At 41.8% G+C, this 23,823-nt stretch overlaps 2 protein-coding genes across 7 annotated transcripts in view; one reads left to right on the forward strand and one right to left on the reverse strand.

Moving 5' to 3' along the window:
- The window catches only part of LOC134207867 (rhophilin-2), a 334,965-nt gene that overhangs the window by 218,643 nt on the left and 92,499 nt on the right, over positions 1 to 23,823 (reverse strand). The window lies entirely within an intron of this gene.
- LOC134219290 (tetra-peptide repeat homeobox protein 1-like) lies at positions 637 to 21,243 on the forward strand. The gene is made up of 4 exons (XM_062698017.1): positions 637 to 740; positions 1,785 to 1,939; positions 20,232 to 20,446; positions 21,019 to 21,243. Exons 1-4 carry the CDS (start codon positions 637 to 639, stop codon positions 21,241 to 21,243), a joined length of 699 nt encoding a protein of 232 aa, XP_062554001.1.

Consider the following 23,823-nt stretch of genomic DNA (forward strand, 5'->3'; position numbering starts at 1 on the left):
TAAGTGTTCGTAGTTCAGTGTTGAGTGTTTTTGATACTTTGTGAACTTTACGTCGTGAAATGTTCAAGCCGAACAAGTAATGCCCGCATATGTAATCCAGTTTTCTCCGTGTTTTGTCCACCCACTGTGTAGTACGCAGCCTTCGCTACCTTATAGGTTTTAAAATCCCACCACTAGAGTTCGCTACTGACTCCATATTGGTAGCAAAAAGATGGCAAGGAATACGCCATGATGATCTACGCTTGACAGGTGGGGAGATGGGAGAAGAGAAGAAAAAGGAAGGAGTATCACGGGGATGTGAAGTTTACGAAGCGTTCAAGTGAAGTTCGGAACTGTAGAGTGCGCCACCATTCGGGAGTACCAAACCAAGTTGGTGAACCCTCTCCCCGCCCCCCCTTTTCCCACATGGGGACAGTTCCGGAGATTCAGGCCGACGACCGAGTCCGTCAACATACTCGGAGAGGCTCCTGGATGGCGTATGAGTCTGCAGAGGACGCCATTGCATCCCATCACCAAGTCTTAGCGTGGAGGAGTGCTAGCCGCTAATTGGCGGGAAAGGAGTGTCAAGTCGGGAACGGCAGTTCCATCGATACGAGCAAAGTCCGAGTCCGTCAACACGCTTGGAGAGGCCCCAGGATGGGGTACGAACCTGCAGAGGACGCTATTAGAAGAACCGAACCCATTTCGTTGCGTGAAGAGCCGCTGATTGGCGGCAAAGAAACGGATACCGTGGATCTCAGGTTAGTGTAGAATAAGAAAGTGGGACAGTGTGGAAGAGTGTCGGTCGTCGGAAAAGTCTCACTACTCTTTTTTTACAGTGAGCAGTGAGAAATAAGAAGTGACGTCTCACTTCTCATTCCTCATTTCTCACTTCTCACTGTCAAAAATGAGAAGCACGAAGTGAATAACGTCTAACTACTCACTTCGCACTTCTCATTTTCTACAGTAAGAAATAAGAAATGATCTATTCCGCCAAATGTCGTATTCGACCAAATGTTCTAATCGGCCAAATGACCCTTTCGGCCAAATTACTTTCGGCCAGATGGGTTTCGGCCTGATGGTTTGTTCGGCCAAACGACTCTTCCTCGTCAAAAACAAACGAGCCAAACAATGCATCGACACCAGTTCGATACAAGAAGCCAACCTTGAGTTTGCTGCCTGATGTTGAAATTGAGTGAACTAAACCTCCAGTTGAGTAAATAGAACTTAGGTACTTTTTTTAACATAGGATTAAAGGCGAACAACTTCGACCCCATTTACTCAAGTTTGGCTTCCCGTACGGAAGTGCGAAATTGGGTGCATTGAACTCACTTATGGGTAGTTTAGTTCTTCCGTGCACGAAGATCTGGCAAGGAGAGACCGAGTCATGGCTTGCAGTTGCTGCTCACACGCTGAGATGGTAATATATCAATACCAAATTTTCAAAACGACTTATCTGCTTTTATAAACAAATATTCAAACGTCGATTTGACGAATATGATGGCTTCTGCTATCTGTTGACGGTGTTGGTCAGCTTCTGGAATGAGTTATTGACGAACTACTAAATGATCGAAGCCAGATTACTAAATGATCGATAACATCCTTGCTTATATTGGGCCTAGGCTGGCTTGAGGAATATTGCTGGCCATATACCTATGTTCCGCCTTTTCGAATCAGCGAATACGTACGATGACGATCCGTGTTTCATGAGAACTGTGCAAGGTACGAATTGAAAACCTAACTTACGAGAATTACTCAAGGTCGGACTGAGGCAATCGTAGCGGTGGCTTCGTTGGTGTCGGCAGGAATCTAAAAGAGTATGCGGCTGAGAAGACTACGGCTCGGATGAGATCACGCCCTGGTGATCGTCGTGCAGTGTTACAACAGGAAGCCACGTGGACCAGCGGTAGCTTTGTCGAATTCTGTGGTAATTCACCGGAGCCAGCCAACGGCGAGGAAGGTTGGTTGAATATAATTCCGTATTGGCAATCGTCGAATATGACCGAGAGCCACAAGCAGCTGCAGCGGTATCAATGACGGTAATGAACGAAGGGTAGGATACGGGTTTTTCTTGCTAGAACTTGTCGGTGTTCAGATAATTGCGTTCCCGGAGGTGATTCCGATGGGGAATCTTCTGATAAACTGACGCTGCTAGATATACCATCCAGAGGTACGGGAATGACTACGGAGGAACTAACTCCGAACATGCGGGCCTCTATCCCTGATCACTCGCACTTCAGATGCACCGGAACTTCGTCTTCAACGGTCCACTCGAGGCTCGGTTGGCCAAAACAATCCCGAAATCTTCGGGTTGGAACTTGGATGACCAAAAAACAATCTCCACTCAATCGTCCCCCAAAACGTGTTTCTTTTCGGACAGAAAAATGCCTGTTCTCCTTTGATGCTCCACGATTCGCAGGTTCACATCAACTGCCACATCAACCTTTCCGCCCAAAACCGACAATCGCTTTTTCTCCTCTTTGATCGATCATTTCTACTTGGGCCTCTGCTTCCGACGTCATTGTTGTGACAGATTAGTGCTTCTATCGGCGACAAACTCTCATCACTGCTGCTGACCAAAGAGTTGTCGCTGTCATTGTTGAGATGGAGTGATCTGCAGCAATCAACCTGACGACCACCGATGGTTGGGATGGTTTTTCGTTGAGACTGCTACCAACGCCTTCGTGCTGATGTGTCCGCTGCGCTGAGTTCGCTTTGTGTAAAATCTTGTTCAAACTGAGGATTAGATCCAAACGGACAAGTTGCTTGATTTTGATGTCTGTGTTTGCGATGCATGTACATTTATTTCCATTTCGAATTTTTTAACCAATTATCGATAACAAATAGTAAAAAATAATATTTTCAGAACAATAAAAAGAAGCGTTGACTCTTCCTTGATTGAATGTTCCAAAAAATGAAATATCCATCGAGAAACGACTGAGATATTAACATTTAAATTCTATCATATTTTCGTGACGATCTCCGATTCTCGCAATCGCAAAGAGTACCTCGGTTTAGAAAACACAGGCGTAGTCCTACGTCAAAAATTCAAGATTGAACCACGTAGTTCATAGACGGCCCCAAAGATACTATTGCTAGTAGAAGCAACGTATTGAGCATTGTTTCCAATTTGTCAATTCAATCAATCTGAAAAACCTCCCCCTTTTACCATCAATTCTGCTTCATAGATCCATATTTCAATTGATCCCCATAATTTATAAATTGCTCAAATAGGTAGTTTACAACGCCTAAACCAATTCGTAACACAAATCATAGCTCATCGATCACTCGGTACCTTACTTTTCGAAACCACGCCATCCATTAGACAATTGGACCCCTCCCCAGGATGACCCTCGATGCCATCGGAAATTGATATCGATGCAGATCGCTAACTGAAACAAAACCCCCAACTATCCGCACCCCAGATCGCCGGACGGAACGGGAGAATTGAAAAAGAAAATTACCACGTACGTTTGGCACAAATTACCCATCAGTGCTCAATTGATCATGTTCAAAGTGGTGTTTTTCAGGCAGCGGGATGGACTTCTTCAACCGGAGTTGCGGCTACATAGATGGGGAACAACGGTTTTGTGCGGAGCAACCCAGAACCCAGATACACTTACTACAGCTTCCCCAGTTCGAAAGATGCTTCAGCTGCCGATGGGGTGATGATCGATTGGATTTGCCGTTGCCGGTGGCGAAGAAATCGATTCCGATCCGATATACGCTTGACAATGACGAAGTCAACCGTACGGTTGCTTGGAGCTGAGGTCATAGTCGATCTCTGAACTCGTAAATCCAATTATCGTATTCGACAATAAGAAATGACAGCAGAAATGATTTGGATTGGAAAATTTGTCTTATTAAAGAAAGTCGAATATTTATCCTTCTGTCTCAATCTGTGAACACACATCCAGATTTTCGAATACTGCACCAGAGGTCAAACTGTGGTAGCGCCTTCTAATTATCAACTCACTCAAAGTAGATCTTTGCTCCATATATTCGAGATAAGACATCTCCAACCACACGCAAGAACGGGACCAGCCAGACAGAATCCGTTATTGACCACCGCACGGCACGTAACGATGACGGACGTACGTCATCGGATGACGAGAGCAAAAGAGTTCGTGAACCCAATCGCCGTCGCGTCTCCGCTGTCCTCGCATCGGTTCGTCGTCTTCAACATAAACCCCCCACTCCCTCAGCGCTTTCCCTGAAACGATATGGAACTGTTGTTTGCCCTTTTTCCCAGCTACGCTATGATCGATGCTGCTGACGCAGTTACCACTGCGAGACGAAACATAACTGAGTAATAGACCGCGCAGGCATAGAAATGATTCTCTCACATTTTTCGAAATGCTGTGATCGGGCACAATCTTGTTCGATTGTGATGCGAATTTTGCCTCAAGATTAACATTATTTGTTCTGGAAAATTTTATTCTATTCCAAATACAGACAAATACAGATTTTCATTCTATTATTTATTTAAATTCCATTACAATATGAATTGCAACCCTATTCTTTATTCCTCCCTCGTTTCCAATTAAAAATATGGTTTTCCATCCGTTCTAGAATGAGAGCAACGCTAGAAAAAAAGGAGGTTGCGGCGCTTACATAACTGTGGATGGAACCGAGCATCGGATCGGGATTCAGCAGTTTCCCATTTGGCTGCTCCACTCTATCAGAGTGCGCGTTCTGTTATTAATAATTAATTTTTCCCACCGGCAACTGTTGTTTCCATTCGTTGCTGGCTCGATTACCGGACTTTTGCCACGCCAAACAGAGAAACGCGACCCATATAAGGGAATTAATCTCGGGGCGTCGTCACTTCACTTCTTCACTCACTGCAGCAACTCAACCTAACTCGAATCTCTGTTGACTAAGCAAACGAGAGCGCGCGCAGTAGGCGACCCTGAAGAGAACAGATTTTTATGTTTCCATCATAGGTGGCTATGGATGGTTGTTCCGACAGCGTTGTTGGGAATCAAAACAGATTGGATCGACCGAGGAGCGACAGACAGACGGACAGAAAGTCGAGACGCGGGGGATAGACAGTCAGAACAAGCTGGGAAATGGTTGCTCCCGCGAGCAAGCAAACGACCGAAAGAAATCGTTTGTAATTATGTTCTCTGGCGGTTGTGCCAGCTTGGGAAACTGCTGGGGAAGAATAGGGTCTAGTTTTGCTTGTAAGAATTAATAACTAGAAGGGCGGTATTCAGCGTTCCCTCGGTATGGAACTGCTTTTTTGTGACGCCTTGATAATGAAACAAATACGAGTGAAAAAAATTTCTTGGCTTATTTGTAGCATGGTATTTTTAATTGATTTAGTTTGGGATCATGAAGCAAATTCTGAAAAATAATTCTAGGAAGAATTCTGAATAGATTTTTAGAACAGCTCTGAACGGATTCTGAGGATAACCCTCATTGGAGACTAAGAGGATTCTGGGAGGACTTTGGAGGATTCTAAGAGGATTTTGAGAAAATTTCTGAATAGGTTCTAAGAAGACTTTCTGATCGAATTATGATAAAAATACAGAAATAGAAAACTGAAAATATTCCGAAAATAATCCTGAAAAGAATCTTAAAAGAATTTTGAACTCACTTTGAAAATAAAAGAAGATAATAGTCCTGGATTAATTTTAAGACGAATACAGAACGAATTCTGGGAAGAATCCTGATTGGCTTCTAAAAAAATCGTATGGATTTTATAAATAATTCTGAGAAATATGAATTCTTAACAGGTTCTTCTTGTAAATAGTGTGGGGTTTGAGTAAAATACCTTCAGCATGTCTTCATAGATTCATAGCTCAGCGTGTCAATCGGCGAGCAGCAAGCCATGACTCTGCTCTTCTTGACAAATCTCCATGGCGTGCACACGCATCCACGGAGAGCCGCTGCCATATCACTTACGTTACGGTCATTTAGAGTTACACTAATAGAAGAATCATTTATTACAGCGGTTCTCAACCTGGGGTACATGTACCCCTGGTGGTACCTTCGCTGGCCCAAAGGTGGACCCCGGACAAAAATGCGTAATGGCGGACGTCTTACAATTCCAATTAAAACTCATTGATAAAGTTTTGAAAATTGTGTATTTTTTTATTTCAAAAATTTATATTGTGCATAATATGCGATGCGATCAATAAATCCCAATTGAATCCTGCCGTCCACAACCAGCACAATGTATGAAGGACTGCGGAACAAAAGATTAAATGAACAAAACGTCGAATGAGCAAAATGATTTTTTTTTCTAAAGCTCGTTTGCTTCGAGGATTAGAAGCATCCTTCTACGCTTCTCGGAAGCCTTCTGATAAGCACCTCAAATGCCTCCTTTCAAGAGCCTCGGAAGCCTCCTTTCAAGAGGCTCGTAAGCCTCCTTTTAAGATGTTCGGAAGCCTCTTTTCAAGAGGCTTGGAAGCCTCTTTTCAAGATCCTTCCAAGAGGCTCAAAAGCCTCTTCTCAAGAGGCTGAAGAGCCTCTTTCCAAGAGGCTTGAGAGGCTCCTTTCAAGAGGCTCGGAAGCCTCCTTTCAAGTGGCTCAAAAGTCCCTTTCAGGAGGCCTAAAAGCCTCCTTCCAAGAGGCTCAGAAGCCTTTTTTCAAGAGGCTCGCAAGCCTCCTTTCAATAAGCTTAAAAACCTTCTTTCTAGAGGCTCAAAAGCCTTCTTTCAACAGGCTTGGAAGTCTTCTTTCAAGAGGCTTGGAAGCCTCCTTTCAAGAGGCTCGGAAGCCTCTTTTTAAAAGGCTCAGAAACCTCCTTTCAAGAGGCTCAAAAACCTCCTTCGAGGCTCAGAAGCCTCCTTTCAAGAGGCTCAAAAGCCTTTTTCCAAGAAGCTCAAAATCCCCCTTCCAAGAGGCCACAAAACACATTTCCAAGAGGCTCTGAAGCCTCCTGAGAGGCTCGGAAGGCTCCTTTCAAAAGGCTCGGAACCCTTCTCGGAAGTCGCTTTCAAGAGGCTCAAAAGCATCCTTTCAAGAGGCTCAAAAACCTCCTTCCAAGAGGCTCGGAAGCCTTCTTTCAAGACACTCGGAAGTCTTCTTTCAAGAGGCTCGAAAGCCTCCTTCCAAGAAGCTCAAAAGCCTTTTTTTGCGGGAGGCTCAAAAGCCTCATTTGATAGAGGCTCAAAAGCCTCCTTTCAAGAGACTCTGAAGCCTCTTTTCAAGATACTTTCAAGAGGCTCGGAAGCCTTCTTCCAAGAGGCTCGGGAGCCTCCTTTCAAGAGGCTCAAAAGTCTCCTTTGTAGAGGCTCTGAAGCCTCTTTTCAAGAGGTTTGGAAGCCTCCTTTCAAGTGGTTAGGTTGCCTCATTTAAGAGGCTCGGAAGCCTGCTTTCAAGAGCTCGGCAGTGTACTTTCAAGTGGTTTGGAAGCCTCCTTTCAAGAGACTCGGAAGTCTCGCTTCAAGAAGCTCGGAATTCTTCTTTCAAGAGGCTCAGCATACTATCAAGAGGCCCAGAAGCGTCCTTTCATGCAAAAGAAGCCTACTTTTAAGTGGCTCGAGAACCGCCTTCAAGAGGCTTGGAGACCTATCTACAAGAGGCTCAGAAGCCTTTAATCAAGAGGCGCGGAAACCTACTTTAAAGGGGTTCAAAAGGTGAAAGAAGCTTTCCTTCAAAGGGCTCGGAATTATTTTTTCAAGAGAATTTGAAGCCTACTTTCGAGAGGGGGTACCTCAATTAATGCAAAAGTTCGAAAGAAAAGGTTGAGAACCGCTGATTTATTAGATTCTGAAAATAATCCAGAGTCAACAAAAAAAATGTAAATCAATTATGCGGATTCCAATTGGATTCTGAAAAGGTTTCTGAATATGCCGGACAGTCCCGGATGCTGCCTACTTGTCCATCATTTCCAACACGAAAAACGTCCCGCATTCCATGATGAATCTATTTCTAGAAAATCTATGAAAACCCGTGGAAAATTAGAAAGGGTCTAGAAAATTGGCAAAAGATCCGAATAATCAGAAAAAATGGGGACTTTGGGCAGTCTACAGACTTGGACAGAGGGACTACTGAACTATTAGAATGAAGGTGTTTCTTTTTTTCTGTTGATATCTTTCTTCCCTGTCCACTAACCTCAAGGAACCGCGAAGGTATGGGCTCCCAAATTCAAATTTGCGCCAATCCTTTCCCCATACACTACATTATCTGTTCTTGTGTACATAACCACGCTATTTCAAACAGGAATCGACAGTCCAGTCAACAACGATGAAGCCACGCCCAGCCAGCTTCCATCGACGAAATCGTCAGTTTTATAAAAAGTGATCTTCAAGAATTTTGATTCGATTAATTTTCAATTACTATACAGTACATATTGAAAAAGAAAAGTTGGAAAAGCAGTTCGCCTTTCAATCCACCAGGAAGCCTAGCAAACAGCCTTCATGAAGACTTGAGTTCATTAATCCTGTCGAATCGTGCCGTGTCCTGACGACCTTTCAGATTCTGGCCATCATACCGGCATTCTTCATCAGGAAGGAATATCTGTCCAACCCTGTTCGAGTACGATAATAATTTTGATAATCTATGCAATTTCCGTAAGTACTAAAAATGTAGGCATTATGAAGGATCAACAAAAGCTGAGTTGATTTGTCCGACTTTGGATAACGCAAAAATCTTAGGAATCTGAAGCATTTGAATACCCTGGGGTTGAAAATGTGGGAATATCAAGGAAATGTATGATCTGCGGATATTTGAAAAAGTTCTGAAAAGATTAATTCGTGATAATGATCTAAATCGGATGGATCTTAGTTAGCTCAGGAATCTGAATCAAATGGAATTCCAGACAATTCTTTAAAAAACAATTTCACTTCACCGTCTTCAACCAGTGGTGGGTCAGACTGAACACTTGCGTAAGACAACAGTCAACTAATAATACCTATTAGAGCAGTGAAGAATATTTACTTTATCGAAGAGATTCCACAACATGTCACACAATGCGTTCAGAAGACCCGCACTTCTAACTAAAAACATTTCAGTAAAGTGTCTTTCGGCATTGCAGTCTCGAAGAAACTATTTAGTTTCAATGTCCGACGTTTCGATGTATTTAACATCTTTTTCAAGGATTAAATGTTAAATACATCGAAACGTGAGAAATTGAGTTTTTAATTTCTTCAAGACTGCAACGCCGAAAGACACTTTACTGTAAGCTTCTTCAGTCGAAAGATTCCCTCCGAAATATAAAACATTTCTTTTTTCAAAAATAATTGGAATATCCAATAATAATTTGAGATTATTTGTTTCTTTGAAACAGAGAAGTTTGCATCATACAGGGTGTTGTAGGTTTAAAGGAAGAAAATACTTGGGAAACGATTTGATACGCTTTCATATCGTTTTGACTCAAATTTTCGTTTTGACAATCACATTCCGAACACTGGCGTCAAAACGCTCTAAAACTGAAATTTCAGCTTTACGTACGCAGAATCAATTTCATAAACGAGTTCAATATCTTGTGGAAAAGAATACACAAATAAAGTTAAAATGGCCATTTGAAAATTAGTGTTCGGAATATGAGTCATGTTTGGGATATGGTACATAATGCATATCGCGGACGCGGATTGACCCAAGAAATATTTGGTCACTTTAATTTAGACAAATGTTAACTGAATGCTGAGTAGAATGTAGCATACTAAATATCCTTTTCATCTTCAAAGATCATAAATTAGAGATCTTGTCGTTTTCCAACAGAGCAAACATGCAGCTCAATTTCAGAATGTTCCCACGCGCAAGTCAGATGCGCTTACTTCACATTCACTCAAGTGGAATACAACAATTCCATGAATTCATCTGGAACACAACGTTCCATAACTAATAAATTCCTTTAGGTGACATACAACATTTCCAAGAATAATTCTGTATCATGTCACTTTACACCTATCGATTCCCATACCACACAAGTGCTGGTAACTTGAGCAAGGCGCTGGTTTTCTTCAATGACAACATGACTCATTCACGATCCCTTGGATTCATATTTCATGTCGCCTAGAGCGCTGAGCAATTATGTTCTTTCTTTTACACAACTGACCTACTCCAACGCAACCAAAGTGAACACGCCCTTCGATATGACTATGTTTACGTATCGGTTATTGCCTTTACGATTTACGCTTCTCTGATTGGTAAATTAGTAAATAGTTGTTCCTAGCTTCTCACTCCATAGACAGAGAAAGCATAATGAAGAAATAATGATGTACTAGAATTAAGAAGTTTCCTATTCAATAAGATTGACAATAAAGATGATTAGTTTACCAACCACGAATCGAACTACATCTTCATTTAATTTGATCGAAGTCCCAAGTTTACTAAAAGAATCCTCAATCAATTCTGAGCACAATGGCATCGTTTGTTTGGGAAGCTGTATATGTGACATTTGAAGCCGAAATAAGATTTTTATATGCTGTAAAACCTCTTTTTTACGCTCCAAATTCGGAATAACGCTCCGCCCTATAGGAGCGTTTCAAGCATTTATATGAGACAAATTTGGATTAAACAAGAATAAACAAGTTGTGTGACCCCATCCTCGGTATATGTTTGCATTTCAAGTAGTTCTTGTTGCTGTCATGGGTGCCAGGTAGTCTACGAACTGCATAGAGTCAAGGACTATAGATCAACCTTTGTAACAGAGGCAGTTATCGAAGAATACGCAAGTTGTGTGACCCCGTCTCGGTATATGATTTTTTACTTGGCATTTGATTTTATTCCAAGTAGTGTTTTGTTGTTCCAAGTAGTTTAAGTTGTGTGACCCCTTCCAAGTATATGTTTGAATTTCAAGTAGCTCAAGGTAGTCACTGAAATTCATAGAGTCAAGATCGGCTGATCAACCTCCGTATTGGAGCCAGTAATTAAACAAAAACAAGTTATGCAACCTCATCTCAGCAAATGTTTGCATTGTGTTGTTGTCATCTGTTCTAGGTAGAATACGAACTCGATGGAAACAAGACGTGCACATCAAGCCCTGTAACGTAGCCAGTTATTAAAAAAACACGTTGTGTAACCCCATCTTTGTATGTTTACATTCCAAGTAGTTCTTGTTGTCATGGACTCCAGGTAATATACAATCTATATCCATATCACTAATACGAAGCAGTTCATGGCTTGTAAATGCAAAATGTGAATAAATTGCGACGAGATAGCTTCAAGCCGAGAATGTGTTAAGCAAATACCGAGAGGTAGACAAAATCGGGAAGTGACAAAATCGGTCCAATATATTGCCCATGATCGCATATTTGTAACAATTGCATTTTGCGATTTTGAGTTAGGCTCATGAATTGTCTTCAAATCGTTAGTTCTTTCATCTAAGTTGGTGAAATCTGAAAGTTTGTTCTAAAAATCTTTAAAAAACTACCAAGTTGTTTTGTAACATCGAGCATAGTGACCGCATAATTGTAACACTGGGAAATTATTTCACCGATGTGCCATGTTCCTCGAACAAAAATTAGCACAATTGATTTACACTCAAATATTAAGTAATGCAGATATAGCTGCCGATGATTTTAACTTCAAAAAGTATTTGTGCAATTTTTAGATTTTTTTTTAAATGAGTTAGATTTCCATACTTATGCATATCACAAACTTCATCGTTCCATTTCTTCCATGCCTACTTTTGCTGATTGTTGCAAATTTGCGATCATGGGCAGTATAGTGTAGTAGAATATTGGTCTATAGTAAGCCATTCATTACCGATATTAATTGAGTAGGCCTTGGAATGTAGTTCAGTTATACCAAGCTGTCAATAAACCATTCTGTAACCACCCTTCAACCGATAAAGTCGTTACTACAATTTCAGAAGTGGGATACCCTATTTTTTTGTCCCTATAAGTAGAAACGATAATCGGTTTAAATGTCTCGCCTTCGTAGAAGTCCGACTCGAATCCGTCAAGAGCCAGCTGTTCTTGCTGAAATCGACGAAGAAGTTGAGAATGGCTCGAGTCAATCTGTATGCCCTTCAGATTCAGCAAATCAAATTGCCGACACCCAAGCAATACGAAATACCGGTGACAAGGTTCAACAAGTTCCCATGTCGCTCATTTCACCCGCTGCGCAAATAATGAATAATTATAATCAAACTCTAATGCACCCGGACGATGTTAAGAAGTTGGTTCCGTTATTCAACCCTGATGAAACTACGTCAAACCTGTGGTTGGATGTTTTAGAAAATTTGAAGAAAATTTATGCTTGGCCAGATTCTTCCGTTCTTCATTACGCTGTGACCAGGTTAGGAGAAGTTCCACGTTTGTGGTATGAAGCCGTACGTGTTAAGATTGCTAGTTGGGAAGATTTTAAAACAGAATTAAGAAAAGGATTTCCAAATATCGTTGACGAAGCAGATGTTCACTTTCGTTTGATGAAGCGTTTAAAAAGGTTAGACGAAAGTTATGAAAAATACGTGTACGAAATAATGGCAATCGGGAGAACAGTCAACCTCAGCGAATCAGCTCTTGTCAAATATGTGAGTCATGGAGTTCAAAATATTGCCCTTCAAGCGATGTTGTCTATGAAGAAATTTTATTCGGTCATGGATATAATTGCTTGTTTGAAACGGTTTGAATCTTCGAGTGTTATGAAGCATCCTCAAAATTTTCAACAGTCAACTGTAGATAACCGTTGGGTTTGCCATAATTGCAATGAAGTTGGTCACATTTCTAGGAACTGTATGAAAACGGCTGTCAAATGCTCACAGTGTGGTCGATCTGGTCATCTTTTCGTGGTGGAGCCCCAAATCATTTCAATCAGAATTTGGACTTAGGACATTCTAAACCTACGACCACCGTCTACACATCGAACTTTGATTTTCAAACTGCTGATGTTAATCAAGGAAGGACTGCAAGTCATACACATCAACTAGGTAGTATAGTTAGGATTAAACTAGAGAAAGAGCATTTCATATGTTGCTTAAGATTTGATAATTATTTTAAACCATTTGTAACCTTACTCGACACAGGTAGCTCAATTAGTATTATCAAAGCGAGTCTGATTCCATCTCCATTTAAAGTTACGTCATTTACAGACAATATGGAATTCAGAGGGTTGAATGAATCAGTTTTGAGAATATTAGGTACAATTGATACGGAAATGATGGTAAACAATGTTATCTTTAAATTACAGGCTAAGGTAGTCCCGGACGAGACCATGTGCCCGGATTGTATTATTGGACGCGATTTTATTCGAGAAAATGATGTCAAAATTATTCATTAGCGGGACTTGATAACAATTCAACGAAAATCATTTTTCCACAAAAACAAATCTGACAATATTGATAAAGCTAAGAATTTTCTTAATGAACTTTATTTTACAGAACTTAACAATTCACCAACTAGTGTTCATGTTGTTGATGATTTGGATATTGGTGATAATAAAATAGATATTAACGTTGTTAATCAGGTTAAATCTCTTTACGCTGCACATTATTTAAATGTTTCTAGATCAACAGATCCGGAAGTAATACATCAACTGAATATTGAACTAAATTGTTACAAACCATTTCATTTTTCTGCAAGACGATTTTCCTTGTCAACAGAAAAGGAAATTGAAAGCACTATTGAAAAATTATTAAAGGAAGGTATAATTGTTGAAAGTAACTCTCCTTATGCCAGCAGAGTTGTGTTAGTTAAAAAGAGAGATGGATCATTTAGAATGTGTGTTGATTATAGGGAATTGAATAAACAAACCGTCAAAGATAGATACCCAATTCCACTAATTGATGATCTTCTTGATCAGTTGCGAGGGAAACAATATTTTTCTAGTTTAGATTTGAAAAGTGACTATCATCAATTAAGACTTTCTGAAAATTCAACCAAATATACTGCATTCATTACACATATGGGACAATACGAATATAAAAGGGTGCCTTTTGGATTATGTAACGCACCATCTGCTTTTATGAGATTCATTCACCATGTTTTCCGAAAATTGATTAAAACTGGTAAATTGGTAATATACTTGGATGATATTTTAATTGCAACAGATACTATTGAAGAACATATCATTATTTTGAAACAGGTGTTCGAAATATTAAATAAGTATTTACTTGTACTTCAACTGACCAAATGTTCATTCATGAAAACAGAAACTGAGTTTTTGGGTTATAAAATATCAAATCAAGGAATTTGTCCAAGTGATCGTCACACAGAATGTTTAAAACATTTTCCGGTTCCAAAGAACCAAACTGAAGTACAACGTTTTATAGGCTTGGCTAGTTATTTCAGAAGATTTATTTACCAATTTTCTATAATTGCAAGCCCTTTATATAGTTTAATCAATAAAAGAACAAAACATTTGATTTTGGAGTTGAACAAATGAAAGCTTTTGAACTTTTAAAAACAAAATTGATTAGTGAGCCTGTTTTGAAAATTTATAATCCAACAGCACCAACCGAACTACACACTGATGCTAGTAGTCATGGTTTCGGAGGAGTAGGGGAAGTGTACCGGTTTTGGCCACCTTAGTGCCTAATTTGGCCAACCCTGAAAAATGCATATTTTCCAAAAACTATCGATTATTTTCCACAGCGAAGAATCGTAAGGGATATATCTTCTGTTACAGCTAATAAAACCCTCGGAAATTGCTTTATTTTCGGAGATATGCGAGAAACTGGCCAAATTAGGAACATGGCCAAAACCGGTACAGTTCCCTATTATTACAAAAACAATCTGATGAACAATTTCATCCTGTGATGTATTTTAGTAAACGTACTTCACCATCAGAAGCAAAACTTCATTCATTTGAATTAGAAACTTTAGCAGTATATAACAGTATCAAAAGATTCCAAGTTTACTTACACGGCATTCATTTCAAATTTACAATCAGTTATGTAATGCTCTTTCGGGAACTTTGAAAAAGAAAGACATAAATCCAAAAATCGCGAGATGGGAAATTTTTCTTTCAGAATTCGATTTTGAACCAGTTCACAGATCTTCTAATAATATGAGGCATGTAGATGCATTGTCAAGAATTTATAGTCCAATTTATTTTATTGAAAATAATAATAATGATTTTGAAAGAGCATTGTTGGCATGTCAATTAAGAGATTCTGATATTAATGAAATCCGGGATAAACTTCAAGTAACAGAACATAAATTTTACGAGTTGCGTGATGGAATGGTTTACCGTAAATTTAAAATAGATTATTGTTTTATGTTCCTCATGATATGATTAATCGTGTTATAAAATCGTGCCATGATGATTTAGGACATTTTGGGTGCCATAAAGTTTGTGAAATTATACTGAGATGTTATTGGTTTCCTAAAATGAAAGAAAAGGTAATTAGCTATGTTAAAAGTTGTCTTAAATGTGTAATGTTTACTAAAAATCAAATAAATATGATGCAGAATTACAAAACATTGATAAAGGTAATACTCCTTTCGAGACAATTCATATTGATCATTATGGTCCTTTAAATTTAACCAATTAAAATTTTAAGTATATTTTGGAATTGTAGATGGATTCACCAAATTTATAAAACTATTTCCTTGTAAAACTATTAACACGAGTGAAGTTTTAAAACATTTACGGAGCTATTTTATCAACTATTCAATCCCAACTAGATTTTTTTTCGATAGAGGTACCTGTTTTAAAGCCAATAGTTTCAAAGCTTTTTTGAATGAATTCAACGTTAAACATGTATTAATTGCATCAGCTTGTCCAAAATCGAATGGCCAAATTGAACGCTTCAATAGAACAATAACACCATTGTTGGCAAAGCTAATCGATTCCTTTCCCTTTAAAGGTTTAACCACAATTTTGACGCAAGCTGAATTATTGATGCATAATAGCGTCAATAGAAGTATTGGTAAAACCCCCTCAATGTTATTATTTGGAGTAAATCAGAGATGTAACATTGATGATGAAATAAGGAATTATCTAGAAGCCAAATTAAATTCGGAAAGAGATTTAACTAAAATCAGACAAAATGCTGCAGAAAAGATTAAAATAGTTCAAGAAAACAACAAAAGAGTGTATGACAAGAAATGTAAAACTAATAGCACTTTTAATGTTGATGATTTGGTGTTCATTCCTAATAAACCTGAATCTGGAGTAGCTCGAAAACTTCAAAATCAATTTAAAGGTTCGTACAAAATTAAAAAGGTTTTACCCAATAATAGATTAGTGGTTGCGGATATTGATGGTTTACAAACAAGTCGGATTTCGTTCAGTTCGGTTTTTGATCCGTGTAATTTGAGGCTTTGGACTCCAACTGATATCTAAATGTACTTCTGGACGAAGTCTTTTTCAGGGTGGCCGAGTTGTAGTAGAATATTGGTCTATAGTAAGCCATTCATTACCGATAATAATTGAGTAGGCCTTGGAATGTAGTTCAGTTATACCAAGCTGTCAATAAACCATTCTGTAACCACCCTTCAACCGATAAAGTCGTTACTACAATAGCAAGGCGCATGGGGACCCAATGATCCTACTTCAAAAAATTTGTGTTCATAAATGTATGAAATTTTGTTTGTTTGTTTGATAAACCACACGTGTACACATTGTATTTCTTTTATATATTTTTTTTATTCTGTATTTCTGAGGCTTTATTGTGGGTGCATATGTAGAAAATTGGGGTATACAGCTTGAGCTTGAGCTTTAGCTTGATTGACTGCTCGTAGTTGCTACTCCATTATGACCAGATCAGCTGTTCTTGCACAGGGAACCAACAGATGTTTGCTTGGGACTAGCACACATCTTCAATGTACAAGTACTGGTGATCTCATTTGTTTGTTTTCATTATACTGGCGCCTGCCACGTCAGAATGCAAGTCAGGGGGAAGAGGAAATGATGCTGTAATCACTCGCCCACTGCAAGTCGAATATACCACTGCACTTGCCACGAGTTCATGCGAAATTTGTTGTAATTTTTGGGTTAGGTTCGAGAGGCAGAGGTCTGTCTTGGTTAACGAGCTGCCAATGTGATAGATAGGAGAAAGCAACTGATGGAATTTCTAACTGGATGTAGGAAACGAGCTTTATAGTCCATTTCCAATTCTAGCAGATTACTGCTACAATACTCAAGTTGAAGGTATAGGAATTGAGATGGAAACGGTATGGAAGTCCATTTCCAGTTCTAGCGATTGCTAGAACTAGAGAAATATAGAGAAAGATACAAAGTAGGAGAATGGAACGGACCTGGGATTGAACCCACGACCTCCTGCGTATAAGGCAGAAGCAGTAGCCATATGACTACCAAGCCCTCTTCAGATGTGGAAAATTGGGAGATACAGAGGGAAAAGTGAAAGTATCAGTTTTCGGCATTCTCAAAAATGGTGGTCCGAAACCGTCCCCCAATGTTCCGAAACCGACCTATATTTCGTACACAAATAGTTTGAGTAACGACAAACGAGTGTCGTCGACAGCGCCATCTGCGAGTAATACCGGAGAATCGGTACACTCCCAAGTATTTTTGTGTTACATAATGAAAATAATTGCAAAATTCAAAAAGTTACAGATTTGATGTAGCTTTCAATGTTTGTTTGCTCAATATTATGGAGCGACGCTTGTTTACTGTCTGCAAAACTTGCACTGAAGCACTCAGTTGGGCAACAAAGTAACTTTCCTCAGTGGTAAATATGATAAAGGGGAACTTCTCCTGGATTTTATCTCATGGCTCCGATGTGCATCCTATCAAAACAATGAAAAGGTATTTGATTTAATTCTCATTCTTGTGATTTTTTAGCGGTGCCGTATTTCTTTGTTTGACGATGAGATGAATATACGTTAAGTGATATGGAGTGATTTAGTATTGCCTTAGGGGGAGGGGGCATATTACACCATCTTATCCTAGCGAGATAAAAATTCTGTTTCCCCTTTTTGTCCCATCTCGGCAAATCAGGGAAGATCTACAAAGTACGTCACGTAAAATTGGCGATTTTCAAACGACCCCCCTCTCCCCCTTGGTCACACTTTTCGTACATGGGTTACAGATCGCCACGCTGCTCGGAGCCCCCCTCCCACAAGAAGCGTGACGTATTTTGCGGATGGCCCCAAAATACTGGTCGGTTTGGGACCGACGGTCGGTTTGGGACCACACTCTCCTACAAATTTTTGATGGGTTCTTAGAAGAATTCTGAAGAAATCCGAAATGAAATAAAAAGATTCTAAGAAGTATACGAAAACGATTAAAAGCAGGATTTTGAATAGATTCTGAGAGAAATTTTTTGAATTTATGCTGAGAAAAATCCAAAATGGATCCCGAGAAAAAAAATGTTGAGTGGATTCAGAAAGGAAGTCGGAGCACGTTCTGAGGAAAATTTTGAGAGGATTATAAGAAAACTCAGGGCAGATTCTAAGAGATTTCTGAATCGATACTGGAATGAAATTGGAATTCTGGATGAAATTCTACAGAATTGATTTTAAAAATATTTCTGAGAAGAATCCGTAGTAGCAACCAGATCGTTTTTAGAAGAGAGTACTGAATAGTAGAATACAGAATTTAAATTGGATTCTGAGCATAATCCTGAACAGATTCTAGGAAGAATTCTAACAGGGTTGCAAAATAAATACTGGATAGATTCTGAATGGGTTCTAAGACAAATCATTAATTGATTTGGAAAAGAATTCTGAATTGGTTCTGAAAATCAGATTCCATTTAGGTTCTGAGAAGAATGCTGAGTAAATACTGAATTTTGGAGGATTCTCAGAGAAATTCTGTAAAGATTTGAAGTAGAAAGAAATTCTGGAGAAAAACCTCAATAATTTTGAAATGCTGGAATTATTTTGGAAGAAGAATCTTAAAAAGGATTACTAAAACATTTTTTTCGAATCATGTTAATAATCGTAAGGTAATCCTAAAGTGATGTAATATTTTCCAACCAAACTGCATACCGTCCTCAATGTCCCGATTGTTCTCATCGCAAATAGATGCCTTCCTATGGAGTTCCATCCATGATATGGTTGTTCCGTTTTCCTGCCATTTGTCTTGGCGCACCCGGTCCGTGTTTATAATGCATTCATCATCGTGCGAAAACGGTTGCAAACCGCAAGCTATTAATGCTGCTCACTGGTGTTACTATTGTTGTGCTATTAGAACGTACTCGAAGAAATGATTATGATTCAAATGCGGTCTTCTTTGCAGTGCTGTTTCAACGTTCCTAGGATCTATAATGCTCTCTTCGTTTTCAGAAAAAGGTTTCCTAATATTTTTGAATCGATGACTCAATGAACGACTTAAAATTCTACGTTCTCAACTATTCTTAGCTTTTTGGTAAGAATCCAAGTCTCAGTCCCAGTCCAATACCGGCTCAAACTCCAGTCCCAGTTTCAGCCTAGACGCACTGACAGTTCTAGTGTAAAATACGATTTTAATTCCAATCCCAATAACAGTCCCAATCCAGTCCTAATTGTAGATAGAGTTTTATTCGCGATCACTGCTGCAGTCACAATCCCAGTTCTAGTCCCAGTTCCAATCTCAACTCATGTTTCAGTCCTAGTATTTAATCCACTCGAGCAACATTTCCAGTAATATTCTTGTTTTATGACGGTTTTAATATAAAATCATGTAGAGCAAATAATGTTCTACAAGGCCATAATAAAACCAAAAATGTTACTTGGGATATTTGTCATAGACGAGTTTCTGTAACTTCTATAAGATCATATTGTATCATATCGATGTGTCTACAAAAGATTTAGATAGATGAATACGAGGGGCCATCTTCAGAATACATCACGGTTTTCCGGAAAAGAGGGGCTCAAAGAAGCGTGATAGATATTTAATACAAAAAAGCATGACAACGGGATGGGGCTCAAAATTGACAATTTCTGTGGCCCAGTCCAAGATCCAGTGTCTTTAGTGTCTAGCCACAGGTTCAATCATAGTAACGATTCCAGCCTGAAAAAGTCACAGTCGCATACCCATTTCCTGTATATAATGTTCACTTATACTTACTTACACTATTTTACGAAAAATAAATGAGCTCACCTGAAACAAAACGAAAAAATAAATTCATTAGTTTGCGCAGTTTAAAAATTATACATTTTTTGATACGAACTAAACAGTTCGTCATTTTTTCAGTAAATAAAACAAAATTTTCGACGACTTTATGATATTTAAGTTAGACTCCAGTTCCAGTCCCAGTTCAAGTCCCAGTCCCAGTCACAATCCCCGTTCCTGTCCCAGTAACAGAGTCTCAGTCCCAGTCACAGTTCAAGCCCTTGTCCCAATTCCAGTCCCAGTTCAAGTCCCAGTCCCAGTTTCAGTTCCAGTCCCAGTCTCAGTCTCAGTCTCAGTCTCAGTCCCAGTCCCAGTCCTAGTCCCAGTCCCAGTCCCAAGCCCAATTCCAGTCCCAGTTCAACTCGCAGTCCCAGCTCCAGTTCCAGTCCCAGTCTCAGTCCCAGTCCCAGACCCCGTCTCAGTCTTAGTCTCAGTCCCAGTCCAAATCCCTGTCCCAGTCCCAGTCCTAGTCATTTTTCCAGGCCCAGTTCCAGTTCCAGTCCCAGCTCCAGTTCCAGTCCCAGTCTCAGTCCCAATCCCAGTCCCAATCCCAGTCCCAGTCCCAGTTCCAGTCCCAGTCTCAGTCTCAGTCTCAGTCTCAGTCCCAGTCCCAGTCCCAGTCCCAGTACAAGTCCCAGTCCCAGTCACAGAGTCTTAGTCCCAGTGTCAGTTCAAGTTCTAGTCCCAGTCCCAGTACCAATCCCAGTTCCAGTTGGAGTCTCAGTTCCAGTCCAAGTCCTAGTCCCAGTCCCTGTCCCAGGCCCAGACCGCGTCTCAGTTTTATCCTCAGTCCCAGTCCCTGTCCCTGTCCTAGTCCTAGTCACATTTACAGTCCCAGCTCCACTTCCAGTCCCAATTCCAGTCCCAGTCCCAGGCCTAGTCCCAGTCCCAAGCCCAATTCCAGTCCCAGTTCAACTCGCAGTCCCAGCTCCATTTCAAGTCCCAGTCTCAGTCTCAGTCCCAGTCCCAGTACAAGTCCCAGTCCCCGTCCCAGTCACAGAGTCTTAGTCCAAGTTCCAGTTCAAGTTAAAGTCCCAGTCCCAGTCCACATCTCAGTCTCAGTTTCAGTCCCAGTCCCAGTACAAGTCCCAGTCCTAGAGACGAGTCAGCCTCGGGCTGAAAGTCTCCCTAATAAAGACAATAAAAAAAGTCCCAGTCCCCGTCCCCGTCCCAGCCCCGTCCCGTCCTAGTCACAGATTCCTAGTCCCAGTCCCAGTCAAAGTCCCAATTCCTGTCCCTGTTCAAGTCCCTGTCCCAGTCCCAGCTCCAATCCCAGTCTCAGTCTCAGTCCCAGTCCCAGTCCCCGTCTCCGTCCCAGTTCCAGGCGCAGAGGCCTCGTCCCAGTTCCAGTTCAAGTCCTAGTCCCAGTCCTAGTCCCAGTCCCAGTCTCAATCCTAGTTCCAGTCCCAGTCCAAATATCAGTCTCAGTCCCAGTCCCCGTCCCAGTCCCGTCCCTGTCACAGAGTCCTACTCCCAGTCCCAGTTCAAGTCCTAGTTCCAGTCCATGATTGGATTGACTGACTGGACTTGACTGGACTTGACTGGATTTGATTGGACTGGACTGATTTGACTTGGACTGACCTGGACTGGACTGACTGGATTGACCTGACTGACTGGACTGGATCTTGGACCGACTTGGACTGACTTGGACTGACCTGATTGGATTTGACTGACTTGGACTGACCTGGACTGGATCTTGGACTGACCTGGACTGACTTGGACTGACTTGGACTGATCTGGACTGACCTGGACTGACCTGACTGACCTGGACTGGACCTGGACTGACCTGGACTGACTGACTGACCTGACTTGGATCTGACTGGATCTGGACTGACTTGACTGACTTGGACTGGACTGGACTGGATCTGGACTGGATCTGACTGATCTGGACTGACCTGGACCGACTTGACTGACCTGGACTGGATCTGGACTGACCTGGACTGGATCTGACTGGACCTGGACTGGATCTGGACTGATCTGGACTGACCTGGACTGGATCTGGACTGACCTGACTGGACCTGGACTGACCTGGACTGGATCTGGACTGGATCTTGACTGACCTGGACTGGATCTGGACTGACCTGGACTGGATCTGACTGACCTGGACTGACTGGACTGACCTGGACTGGACCTGACTGGATCTGGACTGGACTGGACTGGATCTGGACTGGATCTGGACTGGACTTGGACTGATCTGGACTGACCTGGACTGACCTGGACTGGATCTGACTGGATCTGGACTGACCTGGACTGACCTGACTGACCTGGACTGGATCTGGACTGACCTGACTGGATCTGGACTGGATCTGGACTGGATCTGGACTGGATCTGGACTGACCTGACTGACTGGACTGACCTGGACTGACTGGACTGACCTGGACTGGATCTGGACTGACCTGGACTGACCTGGACTGACCTGGACTGGATCTGGACTGACCTGACTGGATCGGACTGACTGACCTGGACTGACCTGACTGACCTGACTGGACTGGACTGACCTGACTGACCTGACTGACCTGGACTGGATCTGGACTGATCTGACTGGATCTGGACTGATCTGGACTGGATCTGGACTGGATCTGGACTGACCTGACTGGATCTGGACTGATCTGGACTGGACCTGACTGACCTGACTGGATCTGACCTGGATCTGGACTGACCTGGACTGACCTGACTGACCTGGACTGGATCTGACTGATCTGGACTGGATCTGGACTGACCTGACTGGACTGACTGGACTGACCTGACTGGATCTGGACTGACTTGGACTGACCTGGACTGACCTGGACTGGATCTGGACTGACTGGACTGACCTGACTGGACCTGGACTGATCTGACTGGACCTGGACTGACCTGGACTGGACTGACCTGGACTGGACTGACTGGATCTGGACTGGACTGGACTGACTGACCTGACTGACCTGACTGGATCTGGACTGGATCTGGACTGACCTTGGACTGACTGACCTGGACTGGATCTGGACTGGATCTGACTGGATCTGGATCTGACTGACTGGACTGGACCTGGACTGGACTGACTGGATCTGACTGGATCTGGACTGACCTGGACTGGATCTGACTGATCTGGACTGGATCTGACCTTGATCTGACTGACTGGACTGACTGGACTGACTGGACTGATCTGACCGACTGGACTGGACTGACCTGGACCGATCTGGACTGATCTGGATCTGACTGGACTGACCTGACTGGACTGACTGACTGGATCTGGACTGACCTGGACTGACTCTGACTGGACCTGACTGGATCTGGACTGACCTGGACTGGACTGGACTGGATCTGGACTGATCTGACCTGACCTGGACTGACTGACTGACCTGGACTGGACCTGGACTGACCTGACTGGATCTGACTGATCTGGACCTGACTGGATCTGGACTGACCTGACTGACCTGGACTGGATCTGGACTGACCTGACTGGATCTGGACTGGACCTGACCGACCTGGACTGACCGACCTGACTGGATCTGGACTGACCTGACTGGATCTGGACTGGACCTGGACTGGACTGACTGACCTGACTGGACTGACCTGGACTGACCTGACTGGATCTGGACTGATCTGGACTGGATCTGGACTGACCTGGACTGGATCTGACTGATCTGGACTGACTTGGACTGGATCTGACTGATCTGGACTGACCTGACTGGATCTGGACTGGATCTGGACTGACCTGGACTGACCTGGACTGGATCTGACTGACCTGGACTGGATCTGACTGACCTGGACTGGACCTGACTGATCTGGACTGACCTGGACTGGACTGGATCTCCTGACTGGACCTGGACTGATCTGGACTGACCTGGACTGACCTGACTGACCTGACTGACCTGGACTGACCTGACTGGATCTGACTGACCTGGACTGGATCTGGACTGGACCTGGACTGGATCTGGACTGACCTGACCTGGACTGACTGGA

Source organism: Armigeres subalbatus, chromosome 1 (assembly GCF_024139115.2).
Source record: "Armigeres subalbatus isolate Guangzhou_Male chromosome 1, GZ_Asu_2, whole genome shotgun sequence".
Classification (NCBI taxonomy): Eukaryota; Metazoa; Arthropoda; class Insecta; order Diptera; family Culicidae; genus Armigeres; species Armigeres subalbatus.

Excerpts from the sequence above, each read along its gene's own strand:
- LOC134219290 (XM_062698017.1), top strand. The coding sequence starts at position 637 with ATGGGGTACGAACCTGCAGAGGACGCTATTAGAAGAACCGAACCCATT. Across the intron at positions 741-1,784 it reads ACGGATACCGTGGATCTCAG|GAATCTAAAAGAGTATGCGG; the intron begins GTTAGTGTAGAA and ends TGGTGTCGGCAG. Across the intron at positions 1,940-20,231 it reads GCCAGCCAACGGCGAGGAAG|TCCCAGTTCAACTCGCAGTC; the intron begins GTTGGTTGAATA and ends GCCCAATTCCAG.